General features: G+C 43.8%; 1 protein-coding gene across 4 annotated transcripts in view; it reads right to left on the reverse strand.

Annotated features, from left to right (window-relative positions):
• Nucleotides 1-520: 520 nt before the first annotated feature.
• The window catches only part of LOC106600545 (sodium/potassium-transporting ATPase subunit beta-1-interacting protein 4), a 135730-nt gene continuing 120406 nt past the window's right edge, over nucleotides 521-15844 (reverse strand). For 2 of the 4 annotated variants that reach the window (XM_014191978.2, XM_014191975.2), the window contains 3 exons: nucleotides 14967-15027; nucleotides 2489-2573; nucleotides 521-602 (listed from right to left, as the gene is read on the reverse strand). In XM_014191978.2, coding sequence (XP_014047453.1) covers nucleotides 593-602; nucleotides 2489-2573; nucleotides 14967-15027 — 156 coding nt within the window. In that variant the 3' untranslated portion in view covers nucleotides 521-592. Of the gene's footprint in view, nucleotides 603-2484; nucleotides 2574-14966; nucleotides 15028-15844 lie in introns of those variants that run through there. The other 2 variants (XM_014191977.2, XM_014191976.1) reach the window with 2 other exon arrangements.

Here is a 15844-nt window from a genome sequence, read left to right on the forward strand (position 1 = left end):
CATTCCAGGTAAAGCTGGTTGAGAGAATGTGAGAGTGTGCAAAGCTGTCATCAAGGCAAAGGGTGGCTACTACATGATTCCATATGTGTTATTTCATAGCGCCAATGTTTTCACTATTATGCTGCAATGTAGAAAATACTAAAAATAAAGAAAACCCCTTGAATGAGTAGGTGTCCAAACTTTTGACTGGTACTGTATATATAGCTATGATCTATAGATAGATCACTAGTTCTGATAGAACAATGGTCAGAAATACAGCCATTGACAGCAGGTACTGTACGTCTCTGTTGTCGGATGCTGTTTGTAGTTCTAGATAAATAATTTATATTTGAGTACACAGTAAGAGATCAGGCCCATGTTACACTGTAATTACCCCCTCCTCTCCATCCCTCCCACTAACAACAGAACAGAACTGGGAAGTACAGTCATTATTAAGCAGAGCACCAGTAATGTACATGCTTAAAGTACTGAAGAGATGTAGAGAATCAGAGGAATGTCTGGCCTGCCCCAGTGAATTCTCGGACTGTTGTTGTGTCAGTCAGAGCAGCCACTTTGTTTCCATCGGAACCTGGAATGTTGTCTTCTGCCCTATTTACGTAGACCTGGAGGTGATAGAACACAGAAGACAGTGAGTGGGTGAGGAACACACACGATTTCCAGTACATTTACCATCTAGGCTTTATTTCCCTAGTGCTGGAGGAGGGGATTCCTTCTGTCTCATTTGCAACAGAGATGATGACGCTATCAGGAGAGATGTCCTGCAGGCTAATAACACTTCCATTTGGGCTAAGGGAACTTAAAAGACTGACTCCACTGCCCACATTGTTATTAAGTTTCCTGCATAATTGAATAGATCATTCCAATGGAAGCTGTGTTGGTGGCTAAAAGGCAGAGAACCTCCAATCCATGGTATTTCTACAGGTAACTGCCAAAATAAAGGAAACACTTGACTAAATGAGGTACACAAAGTATTTTGAAAGCAGGTGCTTGCACACAGGTGTGGAATGTACATCCCATCATGCTTAGGATCATGTATAAAATGCCCTGTTGCCCATTATTTAGGCTACCATGACTAGAAGAAGAGATCTCGGGGACTTAGAAAGAGGGGTGATTGTTGGGGCAAGTTTAGCAGGAGCTTCAGTGATGACTGCTCAACTTGCTGATGTGTCATGATATGCCATGGCCGTCGCAGCCACCAGATCTCAACCCAATTGAACACCTATGGGAGATTCTGGAGTGGCACCCAAGGAAGCGTTTTCCACCACCATCAACAAAACACCAAATTATGGAATTTATCATGGAAGAATAGTGTTACATCCCTCCTATAGGGTTCCAGACACTTGTAGAATCTATGCCAAGGCGCGTTGAAGCTCGTCTGGCGGCTTGTGGTGGCCCTATTAAAACAATATGTTTGTGTTTCCTTTATTTGGCAGTTACCTGTATGTCTATATGCATAAATGCACACACACACGCGCACACGCATGCACACACACACACACAATGACATGACAAACCTACACATTCCCCTAAGCCTTCAGACAAGATATAGCAGGTTTAATAGTGTTGTTTACTCTAGTCAGGCTTATTCCTTCTCCCACACAGAGCTAGCAGAACCAGAAAGAACGTTTATACGAGTCACAGAAGAATAGTCTGCCATGATACGGTTGTTATGTACTTAATCTCAATAACAAAATCTGTACAATTGAAATATTTATGAATTTGATATTGGCTAATCTTTAATGAAAACACACTGGGTTGCTGTGCTGAGATATTGAAGTGTATGGTTAACTGGATCAGACAGGAACCCCAACTCTAGACTCCCACACACTAGCCTATTTCTTGGTCCTGTGTGGCTGAGTTGGTAGAGCATGGCGTTTGCAACGCCAGGGTTGTGGGTTCAATTCCCACGGGGGACCAGTACGGGGGACCAGTGGTGAGGAAAAAGTATTAACACTTACCAACATGTCCCAAATGATTCCCTATAAACTTTTTTTTTGCCAGAGCCACATACCTTTATCACTGGCCAAAAGTAGTGTACTATATACAGTAGGAACATGTCCAAAGTTCTGTCCTGTTTTCTCTGGGACCATATAAAATACCCCTATGACATCACACCATGGAACCATTTATCTACTGTAATTTTTAATGATGTGCTTGTTAGGTGAAAACTGACTATTAGACAGGAGTAATTAAGGGCTTATTCCAATTAACACTGTGTTAACGAAGAATAAGTTACATCTTAATTAATCTCAAAGACTAGCCGCAGAGAAACAAAGTCATGCAAGAGAGAGTTATCAGCACAATGGTAAAAGTCCTAGCTCAGAGAAACATGAGAACAGCTATTAGAATACATAACACTGTATGTACTGCCTAGACTCCCTTTGTTCATAATGAAAACTAAGACAAAAATAATAGCTGACACATACATAACAAACACACAGACAAGAACAAATGCATACCCCCCCCCACACACACACACACTACTTACAGGTACATGGGCTTTAAGAGGAGATGGGATGGTTTCTCATTGACATGGTAGAGAGGGAATGGGTCAAATCCACCAACAAAATCAACTGAAAACAAAAGGATCAAATGCTACAATGACAAATGAAATCAGAAGATGACAGACAGGCAGACATTGATAGGCAGAAAGAAATAATAATAAAACAACATCCAATGACAAATATGGATTCACAAAATAAAAACAATATTGATTATGGCAAATGGAAGTAAAGAGAAAACAGCCCAATGCTACAAAACACAGAGTTAAACCTACAGTATGAGAGGGGTCAAGTGTTGGCATTCCAAGGGAGTTTCAAAAAATACATCCAACATCCAAAAATGAACTTCCCATATTTTTATAGACTATCTGAGGTAGAGGTACACTTCTGTGAGCCCAGGGCACGAGGCGAGAGTCAGGCAGCTGTCAAAATAAGCTCTTTATCGCTGAAAAACAGAGGGTGACCTTCACTAAGTGACAGACCAACTCTCTGTTTACTTACTCTGAAAAAATAGAGTGCTGCAAACAGTCAGAGAGAGGGAGAGAGAGAAATAGGGGAAAGGACTTTTAGACTTTTCACTGACAAAGAGTCAATGAGATTAGGTTAAAGGAGTGTGTGAAAACAGCATGCACATGTATTATCACAATGGATATGTAAACACCGTAGAGGACAGGATGCAGTGAAACTGGCTCGTTACAACAGGACAGTAATTTGGTGGTGGATCTTGAAGATAACTAATCCTGACAGAAGTGGTTCCACTTCAATAAAAACACACTGAGTAGTGTCCAGAAAACGGCTCCACTTGGAACAGTTGTTTTATGAGAGATTCAAATAGACAAATAGAATATTTGAAGTAAATTGTAGGGACTAGAGTTCCTGATAGGGCAACTTATCTGTAGATAAACAATAAAGAGGAGTGACAAGCTAACATGTCCCTCTCCTCTGGCTCCATTCCGGCTCCTTGGGATTCTCAGTTTCCTCTCAGCCTCTTCCTGAGTTATCAGGAAGTGGCAGCTCCAGTAAGGTGAGTGACACGAACAAAGGTTAAACACACACTTGATCTGGACAGCAAACACACACACACACGGTTGGCCTGGACTTTTCTGTACCAGTGATTTTCTCATTACAAACAGGCAGTGAGGGTTCCATCTCCTGCCTTGACAAGCCGTGCGAGGTAAAACACGGTTAGGAGATAATGATGGATATAATCTTCTCCACCCCTGACCTCCCACATAGCAGAACAGGAAGACACAGAGCGAGAGAAAGAAAAGGGAGAGAGAGAGATTGACACGCCTTGATCTGTTTCACCTGTCTTTGTGATAGTCTCCACCCACCTCCATGTGTTTCCTGTTTTCCCCATTAGTCCCCGGTGTATTTATCCCTGTGTTTCCCATCTCTCTGTGCCAGTTCCTCTTGTTTTGCCAAGTCAACCAGCATTTCTCCTAGCTCCTATTTTTCCCAGTCTCTGTTTTTTCCTAGCCCTCCTGGTTTTTGACTCTTGCCTGTCCTGATGCCGAATCCGCCTGCCTGACCACTCTGCCTGTCCTGACCTCGAGCTTGCCTATCCCCTTGTACTGTTTGGACTCTGACCTGATCATTGAACCCCTGCCTGTCCTGACCTCGAGCCTGCCTATCGCCTGGTACTGTTTGGACTATGACCTGGTTTATGAACTCTCGCTTGTCCTGACCTCGAGCCTGCCTATCCCCTTGTACTGTTTGGACTCTGACCTGATCATTGAACCCCTGCCTGTCCTGACCTCGAGCCTGCCTATCGCCTGGTACTGTTTGGACTCTGACCTGGTTTATGAACTCTCGCTTGTCCTGACCTCGAGCCTGCCTATCCCCTTGTACTGTTTGGACTCGGACCTGATCATTGAACCCCTGCGTGTTCTGACCTCAAGCCTGCCTATCCCCTTCTACTGTTTGGACTCGGACCTGTTCACTGAACTCCTGCCTGACCACTCTGCCTGTCCTGACCTCGAGCCTGCCTATCTCCTGGTACTGTTTGGACTCTGACCTGGTTTATGAACTCTCGCCTGCCCCCGACCTGCCTTTTGCCTTTTGGTATAATAGATATTGGAGCTCAACCATCTGCCTCCTGTGTCTGCATTTGGGCCTCACCTTGTGCCCTTATACAGATAAAGAGTTGGGGAAGATTGAGAGAAATAGTGACTGGGAAAAATCACACTGTGCGAGACATGGGTTGTGATATAACTGTAATGTATTAATGTACCAAACTGAATATGGCAAAACTACAGCTGATGTTGTGCTGTTCCAGTGGTACATGTACTAACCTATGTTCCAGTGGTACATGTACTAACCTATGTTCCAGTGGTACATGTACTAACCTATGTTCCAGTGGTACATGTACTAGCCTATGTGGCAGTGTAGAGTAGTGGCCAGGAAATGTACGTTTTCATCGTATTAGAGAGGCAATTTCTCCTAGTGGAGTATATCTTTAAATCAAGTAAAGGTGCTCACCTTCTCCAAATTTAGTGTGGTGTGCAGTGCAGTATTGAGAAATTAACTTATCCCAACGTTAAAGACTAGGTATTAAACCTGCGTCGTCCAAACCACTCAGATGTTATTCCACTGAGCTAAAGCCAAAGATTAGCTCTGGGAGCAAACACAAGTCTTCAGGTCTCAAGCAAGGTTACCCATCATGCAAGCAGCGTTGACTGAACCACCTTGACATGAAAGCATGCCAGATATGACAGGTATGTGGGTCAATGTGTTCATGTGGAGTAAATAACTACGCAGAGCAATATAAGGAGATTACAGTTTCACTACGGAAGGGAAATGTTTAACGTCACAGGGGCTATTCTTAACAGAGACAAAGACCATCTATCTGTCACAATAACATCCTACATTTTACATTTTAGTCATTTAGCAGACGCTCTTATCCAGAGCGACTTGCATACATTTCATACATTTTTTGTTGTTGTTTTTTGTACTGGCCCTCTGTGGGAATCGAACCCTCATCCTAAGAGGGGGGGGGCAGACTGACAGCGTGGAAAAAGAAAAACAACAGGGAAGGAGAGAGATGGATGGGGATCCAGAAAGAAGAAAAACAACAGGGAAGGAGAGAGATGGATGGGGATCCAGAAAGAAGAAAAACAACAGGGAAGGAGAGAGATGGATGGGGATCCAGAAAGAAGAAAAACAACAGGGAAGGAGAGAGATGGATGGGGATCCAGAAAGATTAAAAAAACAACAGGGAAGGAGAGAGATGGATGGGGAGCCAGAAAGATTAAAAAAAAACAACAGGGAAGGAGAGAGATGGATGGGGAGCCAGAAAGATTATAAAAACAACAGGGTAGGAGAGAGATGGATGGGGAGCCAGAAAGATTAAAAAAATCAACAGGGAAGGAGAGAGATGGATGGGGAGCCAGAAAGAAGAAAAATAACAAACAACAAGGAAGGAGAGAGATGGATGGGGAGCAAGAAAGAAGAGAAATAACAGGGAAGAAGAGAGATGATGGGGAGCCAGAAAGAAGAGAAATAACATGGAAGGAGAGAGATGGATGGGGAGCAAGAAAGAAGAGAAATAACATGGAAGGAGAGAGATGGATGGGGAGCCAGAAAGAAGAGAAATAACAGGGAAGGAGAGAGATGGATGGGGAGCCAGAAAGAAGAAAAACAACAGGGAAGGAGAGAGATGATGGGGAGCCAGAAAGAAGAAAAATAACAGGGAAGGAGAGAGATGGTTGGGGACCCAGAAAGAAGAAAGTGTGAGAGGAAAAGAGTGGAACAAAAGAGAAACAGGGGAGACAATGACAGTGGCTAGGCTACTGAGTCTTTCTGTGGATCTTGTCATGGTAAGAATCACAGCCATAGCAGGAGCCCTGACACACGCATGCACACACACATTTACACACACACACATATTATTTGTTATTTTCAGTTTTCTTATTTCTTATACATTTTTGTAATATTTTTTTTATACTTCAGTTTATTTTAGTAAATACTTTCTTAACACTTATTTTTCTTAAAACTGCATTGTTGGTTTAGGGGCTTGTAAGTCAGCATTTCACTGTCAGGTCTATTTGGCGCAATGGAACAAATACAATTTGATTTGACACACACGACAGGCTCACTGTCTGACTGAGGCAGAGAGCGAGAGAGAGAGAGAGAGAGAGAGAGAGAGAGAGAGAGAGAGAGAGAGAGAGAGAGAGAGAGATAGTGTGTGTGTGTATGTGTTTAACTTTGTCACCGGCACAAAGAGTGACTGAGGGAATGAAGCTGTCCACATCACCATGGTAACATAGTGACCAGCATTCATTGGGGACGAATGATGGGGAAGACTAACAAAGAATCTTATGGAAACAAGCCCCTGCCAATACAGTTCCTATCAATGGAAATTGGCCGTGTGCCAATAAAGTTCATACAAATGTAAACTGGACAATAAACTAATGATGAGCTGGATACTGCATTAGAGACCATTGGCTTCAAACACAATTCATCATAAGCATGTGTGGGTGTTGAGGGTCTCAATTTATCCATCTCATTTTCTTTCTATTTGCACACTGCTCCCCCTACCTCCATTGCCTGATGTCTGTCACTCCACCCCCAAACTCTTTCTCTTTCTGGCTCTGTTACCCTCATCCATCCATCTAACTCTTAATTACTTTCACCCCATGCCATCTCTCCCTCTTTCTTTCTTTCTTTCTTTCTTTCTTTCTTTCTTTCTTTCTTTCTTTCTTTCTTTCTTTCTTTCTTTCTTTCTTTCTTTCTTTCTTTCTTTCTTTCTTTCTTTCTGTCACTCCCTTCCTCCTTCCCACCCTCCTTGCCCAGGCAGATCTCGTTGTGATGGTGATGAGTCTGGTCTTTACTGAGACAGTGACTAAGCACAGTGGGGCGGTGGCCCATGCTAACACCATGGGTGTGTTCGTAAATTCAATCTGGAGTGCCAGAGTGCGCTCTGGGCGTTCGTAAATTCAGAGCGTTGTCAAATTGTCTGTTGGTAAATTCAGAGTGTTTTGCTCTGGGAGCATTCAGAGAGCACACTGTACGCTCTGGCCGAGGAGTAGGGTTGATCCGAGAGTTCTGACCTCATAAGGGCAGTCAAGCACCCAACGTAACTGGCTAATGTTGGCTAGCTTGCTAGCTACTTCCAGACACAAATGAGAGAACATTTCATACTGATCATTTTAACCCCCTTAGCAGAGCTGGTTAGGCTGTTTTCATGTTATCTAGAGCGTTGGTGACTGTAACTGTGCTGCTGGGAACAATTTAATTACGTTTTTTTTGCCAACGTTTACTGACACCGGCCATATTCAACAGGTGTTGAGAGTTGGTAAATTCATCAGTTATTCTGCGCTCTGGCACACTCAGACGAGAGGGCTCTGAAATCGGAGTAGATAGCCAGAGAGAATTTACAAACGCACCCTACGTCTCTACCTATCAGAGTTACACATCCATTCACCTCTCCTTCCTTCCTTTCTCTCTTTCCCTCGATTCCCCATCGGTTCCTACTCTACCATCCATCTCACTGTATCGCACCCCAGGTCCATTCCCCCATTCTTCTTCTCTTTTCTTCCCTTCCTTCCTTCCTCTCCCTCCCTCCGTTGACTCCAGGGGATTTACTGAAACAGTGAGTCAGCACAGTCGAGCGCCACAGTTAGCCGTCACGCTAACACTAGGATAACTCTCTGACCTACTTTCCAGAGAGGCTTTTCCTCTCCACTCGCTCTGCCTGGATGTCTGCTTCATACTGATAACTGGACGCGCACACATGTATGCCTGCAGTTACATACACATGCACACGCACGTTCACACCCACTCCAGCTTATGTTAATAGGAACATAAGGCCTGAGAGACATGAAGCTGATCCAAGAGAGGAGTGTGATGCTCACTGATCTGTTCTTCCTGGTTTCCCTTAGCCGGAGAGAGAGTGTTTGTGTGTCTGAGTGTGAGTTTTATCCTAACTGTCTTAAAGCAAGCTTGTATATTCTACTCTAAACCTACATCGGTCCACTGAGGCTTTGTTGTGAGGCTTTTTGCGTGAAAGGAATGTATGTCTCATCTAAATTACATATTCAGGAGCTTAGTCTTTGAACTCTCTCTTCCCACAGCAGGCTTCTTTCCCCCCCTTTCTCTACCTCCCTCCCTTCCTAACGCATCTCTTCAGGTGCTATCTCTCTATTTCTGCTCTTTCGCTTGTCCACCTCACTCTTCCATTCATCTTCACATCCCTCCTTTCCTCAGGTGATGGGGATATTCCGGAAGATATCGAACAGAGTCTGGCCTAACAAGGCAGCAAGGAATGACCAGACACCTCCTAACTTATACACCTTCATGAACTTACATACAGAGAGGGAGAGAGAGAGTTCCTTTTACATTTACAGATATAAAATGGATCCTGACACAATCGTTCCCTGTACTTGCTTAGAGAATGAGAGGGGGAAAGATGCAAGAGAGAAGAGCGAGGAGAAGGATGGAGAGAAAATAAAGGGAAAGCCGAGTGGGCGAACCGATGCTGATGAAGTGTGGGGAGCTCACTGAAGGAACAGTCTAATATGGCACTTCAAATGAGTGTGTAAATTAAGGGAGCATGGTACATGGTCTGTGTGTGTGTGTGGGGGGCATTGAAAATAAAAGAAGACAAGTACATATGCACAGGGCTGATTACAATAACAAGGATGGGCATGGAAGCTGTGCTTCAAAACAGCTGTCCATTTACACGACCAGCCAGCCAGCAAGGATCAGACTAGAACTACTAAATAATTAAAAGTAGGAAAGAATCAACCACTTCTCTTTTTTACTTTTCTTTCCCCCTTTTGTATTCAGTCATGCTGTTCTCAGCAATCTATTTGTACAAAGATAGATGCATGTGGTTCCCGAGTGGTGCAGTGGTCGAAGGCACTGCATCTCAGTGCTAGAGGCGTCACTACAGACCCTGGTTCAGTGGTCTAAGGCACTGCATCTCAGTGTTAGAGGAGTCACTACAGACCCTGGTGCAGCGGTCTAAGGCACTGCATCTCAGTGCTAGAGGAGTCACTACAGACGCCCTGGTGCAGCAGTCTAAGGCACTGCATCTCAGTGCTAAAGGAGTCACTACAGACCCTGGTTCAGTGGTCTAAGGCACTGCATCTCAGTGCTAGAGGAGTCACTACAGACGCCCTGGTTCAATGGTCGAAGGCACTGCATCTCAGTGCTGGAGGAGTCACTACAGACCCTGGTGCAGCGGTCGAAGGCACTCCATCTCAGTGCTGGAGGAGTCACTACAGACCCCCTGGTGCAGTGGTCTAAGGCACTGCATCTCAAGTGCTAGAGTCGTCACTACAGACGCCCTGGTGCAGTGGTCTAAGGCACTGCATCTCAGTGCTAGAAGAGTCACTACAGACGCCCTGGTGCAGCGGTCTAAGGCACTGCATCTCAAGTGCTAGAGGCGTCACTACAGACGCCCTGGCGCAGTGGTCTAAGGCACTGCATCTCAGTGCTAGAGGAGTTACTACAGACCCTGGTGCAGTGGTCTAAGGCACTGCATCTCAGTGCTAGAATTAGTCACTACAGACGCCCTGGTGCAGCGGTCTAAGGCACTGAATCTCAGTGCTAGAGGAGTCACTACAGACCCTGGTTCAGTGGTCTAAGGCACTGCATCTCAGTGCTAGAGGAGTCACTACAGACCCTGGTGTAGCGGTCTAAGGCACTGCATGCCAGTGCTAGAGGAGTCACTACAGACCCTGGTTCAGTGGTCTAAGGCACTGCATCTCAGTGCTAGAGGAGTCACTACAGACGCCCTGGTGCAGCGGTCTAAGGCACTGCATCTCAGTGCTAGAGGCGTCACTACAGACGCCTTGGTTCCAATCCAGGCTGTATCACAACCGGCCGTGATTGGAAGTCCCATAGGGCGGCGCACAATTGACCCAGCATCATCTGAGTTTGGCCGGTGTAGGCCGTCATTGTAAATAAAAATGTGTTGTTAACTGACTTGCCTAGTTAAATAAAGGTTCAATAATATATATATATATATATATATATATATATATATATTAAATGTAGCACTCACTCACACACAGACACTTTCTCTCTCTGCGATTGTGTGCTTTTCAAAGTGAACGCCCGTCACCTGCGCCCTTACACAGACAGTATCTGTACCAACTGTCCACACGACGGATGGATGGGCCGCCGAGGTCAGCAAAACAAAGGCAAAAGGGAAACAGCAGTGAGGGAAAAGTCAATGACTCATTTTGAAGTTGACTCCTCCTCACCCTCTGGGGATGACTTAGGGGTGATTGATTATGAGACGCTCAGAGCTGATGGGCTAAACATTCACAGCAACTGAATGTCCACCAAAGAAGTGGTTGTACTGCGACACCAACCGCCCCAAACACACACAATTTCCTCTCACTCATTAAACTTGTGTGTACAACCGTTGTAAATGTGCATTATACTAACCGTTGTCACCACACTCAAATGTTTCCTGCGACCTGATTAGTTAACCGTCAATGTGACCTTTGATCTCGAGGTTATGAGGTCACTGCTACCATGAGCTGTTCTTCAGATGTGTGCCCCTCTCTCTAGTCTCAAAAAAAATAAAAATATTACCCACTGGGCACACACTGGTTGAATCAACATTGTTCCCACGTAATTTCAATAAAATGACGTTGACCCAACGTGGAATAGACGTTGAATTGACTGACATCTGTTCCTAGTGGGTAGGTTCTGGTTTCAATGATGGCCTCTTTTGGCATAGAGGAACTACATCACTGCCTAGGTCGAGAAGGGAAAACATTTCCGGGGACTCTTCCAACAAATTACGAGTCAGACATGCCAGAACGTTGCGATTCAAAACCGTTGCGATTCAAGTTTGCAGGCAAAACCTTTGCAGGGGTTTTAGTTAAAACTTCTTTTAAAACCTCTTTGGGCTATGTCCGGATGTCCGGAAAATCATGCCCAAAGTAAAGTGCCTTTTACTCAGGCCCAGGATATGCATATAATTGGTTGGATAGAAAACACACTAAAGTTTCCAAAACTGTTAAAATAATGTCTGTGAGTATAACAGAACTGATATGGCAGGCGAAAACCTGAGGAAAATCCATCCAGGAAGTGCCATTATTTTGAAATGGGTGTTTTTCCATTGAAAGCCTATCCACCATATAAAGGGATATGACCCAGATTGCGTTCCCTATGGCTTCCACTAGATGTGAACAGTCTTTAGACATTGTTTCAGGCTTTTATTCTGAAAAATGAGGGAGAATGACCACTTTCAATGAGTGGACAGTGGAAAGTCCCAGAGCTGTTTGGTGCACGCTACTGAGAGTGCGCCTTTCGTTGTTTTTCCTTTATAATAATATTGTCCGGTTGAAATATTATTGATTATTTAGACAAAAAACAACCTGAGGATTGATTATAAACATCGTTTGACATGTTTCTACGAACTTTACTGGTACTATTTGGATTTTTCGTCTGCCTGTTGTGACTGCCTTTGAGCCAATGGAACAAAAAGGTTTTTGGACATAAAGGGACTTTATCGAACAAAACTAACATTTATTGTCTAACATGGAGTCTTGTGAGTGCAACCATATGAAAATCATTAAAGGTAAGTGATTAATTTTATTGCTATTTCTGACTTTTGTTACTCCTTTACTTGGCTGGAAAATGTTTGTATGGTTTTGTGTGCTGGGCACTGTCCTCAGATAATCGCATGGTATGCTTTCACCGTAAAGCCTTTTTGAAATCTGACACGGCGGCTGCATTAACCAGAAGTTAAGCTTTATTTTGATGTATTACACTTATATTTTCGTGAATGTTGAATATTGATATTCCTGTAGTTTGAATTTGGCGCTCTGCAATTTCACTGAATGTTGTCAAATCGATTCCGTTAAAGGGATTGGCGCGTGAAGGGATCACTAAGAGGTTATTAAGGCAGTTGATGCAAACTAGCCACTTTCGAAATGCACTCATTAACTTCTTGGTGACAGGGGGCAGTATTCAGAAATTCAGATGAATACGTGCCCAAATTAAACTGCCTGCTTCTCGGGCCCAGAAGGTAGGATATGCATATTATTAGTGGATTTGGATAGAAAACACTCTGTAGTTTCTAATACTGTTTGAATGATGTCTGTGAGTATAACAGAACTCATATGGTAGGCAAAAACCTGAGAAAAAATCCAACCAGGAAGTGACTTGTAGTTTTTCTATCTAATCCCTAATCAAACTACAGTGTCTGTGGGGTCATTTTGCACTTCCTAAGGCTTCCATTGGCTTTCAACAGCCTTTAGAAACTTGTTTCATGCGTCTATTGTTACTGGGCAGAGAATAGGAGCTCAGTCAATCAGTGGACTGTCTGGGACCAGTGAGTTGTTTACTGCGTGGGCACGCAAGCGCACCCTTCCTTCTTTTTCCTCTGTAATGAATACGCTATTGTCCGGTTGGAATATTATCGAAGTTCTATGTTAAAAAGACCCTAAGGATTGATTGTAAACATCGTTTGACATGTTTCTACGAACGGTAATGGAACTATTTGACTTTTCGTCTCTGGTTTTACGCTCTCGCGTTATGCCTTTGGATTAGTGATCTGAATGCGTGAACAAAACGGAGGTATTTGGACATAAATATGGAGTTTTTCGAACAAAAATAACATTTCTTGTGGAAGTGGGAGTCCTGGGAGTGCATTCTGACGAAGATCAGCAAAGGTAAGGGAAGATTTATAATACTAATTCTGAGTTTAGTTGACTCCAGAACTTGGCAGGTAACTGTATAGCTTGCTTTGATGGCTGAGCTCTGTACTCAGAATATTGAAAAATGTGCTTTTGCCGTACAGCTATTTTAAAATCTGACACAGCGGTTGCATTAAGGAGAAGTGTATCTATAATTCTTTCAATAACTGTTGTAAATTTTATCAACGTTTATGATGAGTATTTTTGTAAATTGATGTGCTCATTCACCGGAAGTTTTTGGTGGGAATACATTTTCTGAACATCACGCGCCAACGTAAAATGGGGTTTATGGATATAAATATGAACTTTATCGAACAAAACATACATGTATTTTGTAACATTGAGTCCTATGAGTGTCATCTGATGAAGATCATCAAAGGTTAGTGATTAATTTTAGCTGTATTTCTGGTTTTTGTGACGCCTCTTCTTGCTTGGAAAATGGCTGTGTGGTTTTTCTTGTCTCGGCGCTGTCCTAACATAATCTAATGTTATGCTTTCGCCGTAAAGCCTTTTTGAAATCAGACACTGTGGTTAGATTAAGGAGAATCTTATCTTTAAAATGGTGTATAATACTTGTATGTTTGAGAAATTTGAATTATGAGATTTTTGTTGTTTTGAATTTGCCGCCCTGCTATTTCACTGGCTGTTGATTGTGTGTACCGCGGGTGGGACGCTAGCGTCCCAGATGTCCCAGAAAGGTTAAAAATAATTTCTGTGATCTCCATCTTGCAAGCTTCTATTTTATTGAAGTGGATAAAGTAGTGTCCTAGGCAGTGATGTAGTTCCTCTATGCCAAAAGAGACCATAATTGAAACCAGATCATCTCATAATCAATCACCCGACCCCGAGTTGCCTAGGGTCAGGTTTTCAAGACTACTCTCTCTCTACCCCTTCTCGCTCCCTCTCTCTAATCCACTCTTTTGTCTTTTCTCTCTTTCTCCACACCTTTCACCAGTTTCTTTTTTCTCGATCTCTCCCTTCAATCCCCCCTCTACTAGCCAACCATATAGGTACTTCTAAAAAAGATAGACGTGTTGCAGAAGTGGGTGGGAGAAAAGAAGGAAAGAGGCATGACGTGTGTGGAGGTGTGAACAGTACTGAGCTGTAGATGACAAAAACACTCTTTTTCACACTAACAACCCCCAGCATGAGAACTAACAGCTGGGGAGGCGGATGACAGACATGGAAAGAGAGAATGAAAAAGAGAGATGGAAAGTGGGGATTAGCCAGGTGTTCGATAATGAAGGTAAAGTGAGGACACTGTAGGGAAAGAAAATTGGGTCAAGGGTGTGAAATGGGTGTGTGTGTGTGTGTGTGTGTGTGTGTGTGTGTGTGTGTGTGTGTGTGTGAGTGAGTGAGTGAGTGAGTGAGTGAGTGAGTGAGTGAGTGAGTGAGTGAGTGAGTGAGTGAGTGAGTGAGTGAGTGAGTGAGAGAGAGAGAGAGAGAAAATGGTTGGATGGGTGTGAGAGAATGAAATGGTTGGATGGGTGTGGAATGATGAGAGAGAGCGTGAAGAGAATGGAATGGTTGGATGGGTGTGGAATGGAATGGTTGGATTGGTGTGGAATGGGAAGGGGACACAGAGTGAAGGAGAACAGCCGGTAGGGTGAGGGAAGGTGGAGAGGGGGAGTAAGGGAGGAGACGACAAGGTGGAGGAGGGATTGAGGAAAGTTTTAATGAGCTAAAGGCCCCCCTCTCCTCTTCTCTCCTCTTCCTCCTTTCCTGTCTTGCTATGTGGTTAGGTTGTGGTTCATTTAGGGGGAGTGCAAGTGTGTGTGTCAAGTTAAGTTGTTGTACTCACAGCTGTCTTCCTCCTCAGTGATGGCGCTGATGACGTAGCAGGCGTACACGAAGCCCAGGAGCTGAGAAAACACACACAGTGAGTTAGAACACACAGAGGAGTGTGTGTGTGCGTGTGCGTGTGCAAACATATGAAGTACAACTATAGGACATAGAGAAAAGAGCAAACATACAGTACCCTAGGGGATAAACACCTCCATTCAAAAATAGCGACTGGGGACGTGAGTGTATGTACAGGGAGTATTTGGTTGGGGGATGGCACAACAGGTTGCAATCAAAATCACTGATCAGTACATAAATAAGCATGTGCAGTATGAGTCTATGAGCTCATCTATATTCCTCTCTATCTAAATAATGTGTTCTGCAATACACACATCAACAACATGTCCAGAGACATTTCCTCAGAAAACAAACACTCTGCACTTAAACAAGCTGGAAAAACCATTAGATAACCAAACCAAGAACACTATTCTGGGCTCAACAGCCTGAATCTAGGCAAAGTGACGATAGGCTGTACTGTTGGCAGATGGCTGTCATCTATTCTGGGACACACACACTGGGGCTAAGAAAGAGAGACAGACACTCTCTACCTCCAAAGACTTGGCACACTGCCATGCCAATTAAAGCAGCATCGGGCACAATGCCCTCAAAACATACACTGGGCAACCGCAGACTGTGTGTGTGTGTCTGTTAATTGGGCATGCATGTTTTCATGCACAAGTGAGCCTAGTGATGGTACAGGCTATACAGTATATGAGTGTGTATCTGTGTCTGTGTGATCTTGAAGGGTAATGACTAGTCCTATAATCACACCTCAGACAACATTAGCAGCCTAAATTAGTTTTAAGAGAGAAAATTTAGTCCATCCTACCTTCTCTC

This window comes from Salmo salar, chromosome ssa03 (assembly GCF_905237065.1).
Source record: "Salmo salar chromosome ssa03, Ssal_v3.1, whole genome shotgun sequence".
Taxonomy (NCBI): Eukaryota; Metazoa; Chordata; class Actinopteri; order Salmoniformes; family Salmonidae; genus Salmo; species Salmo salar.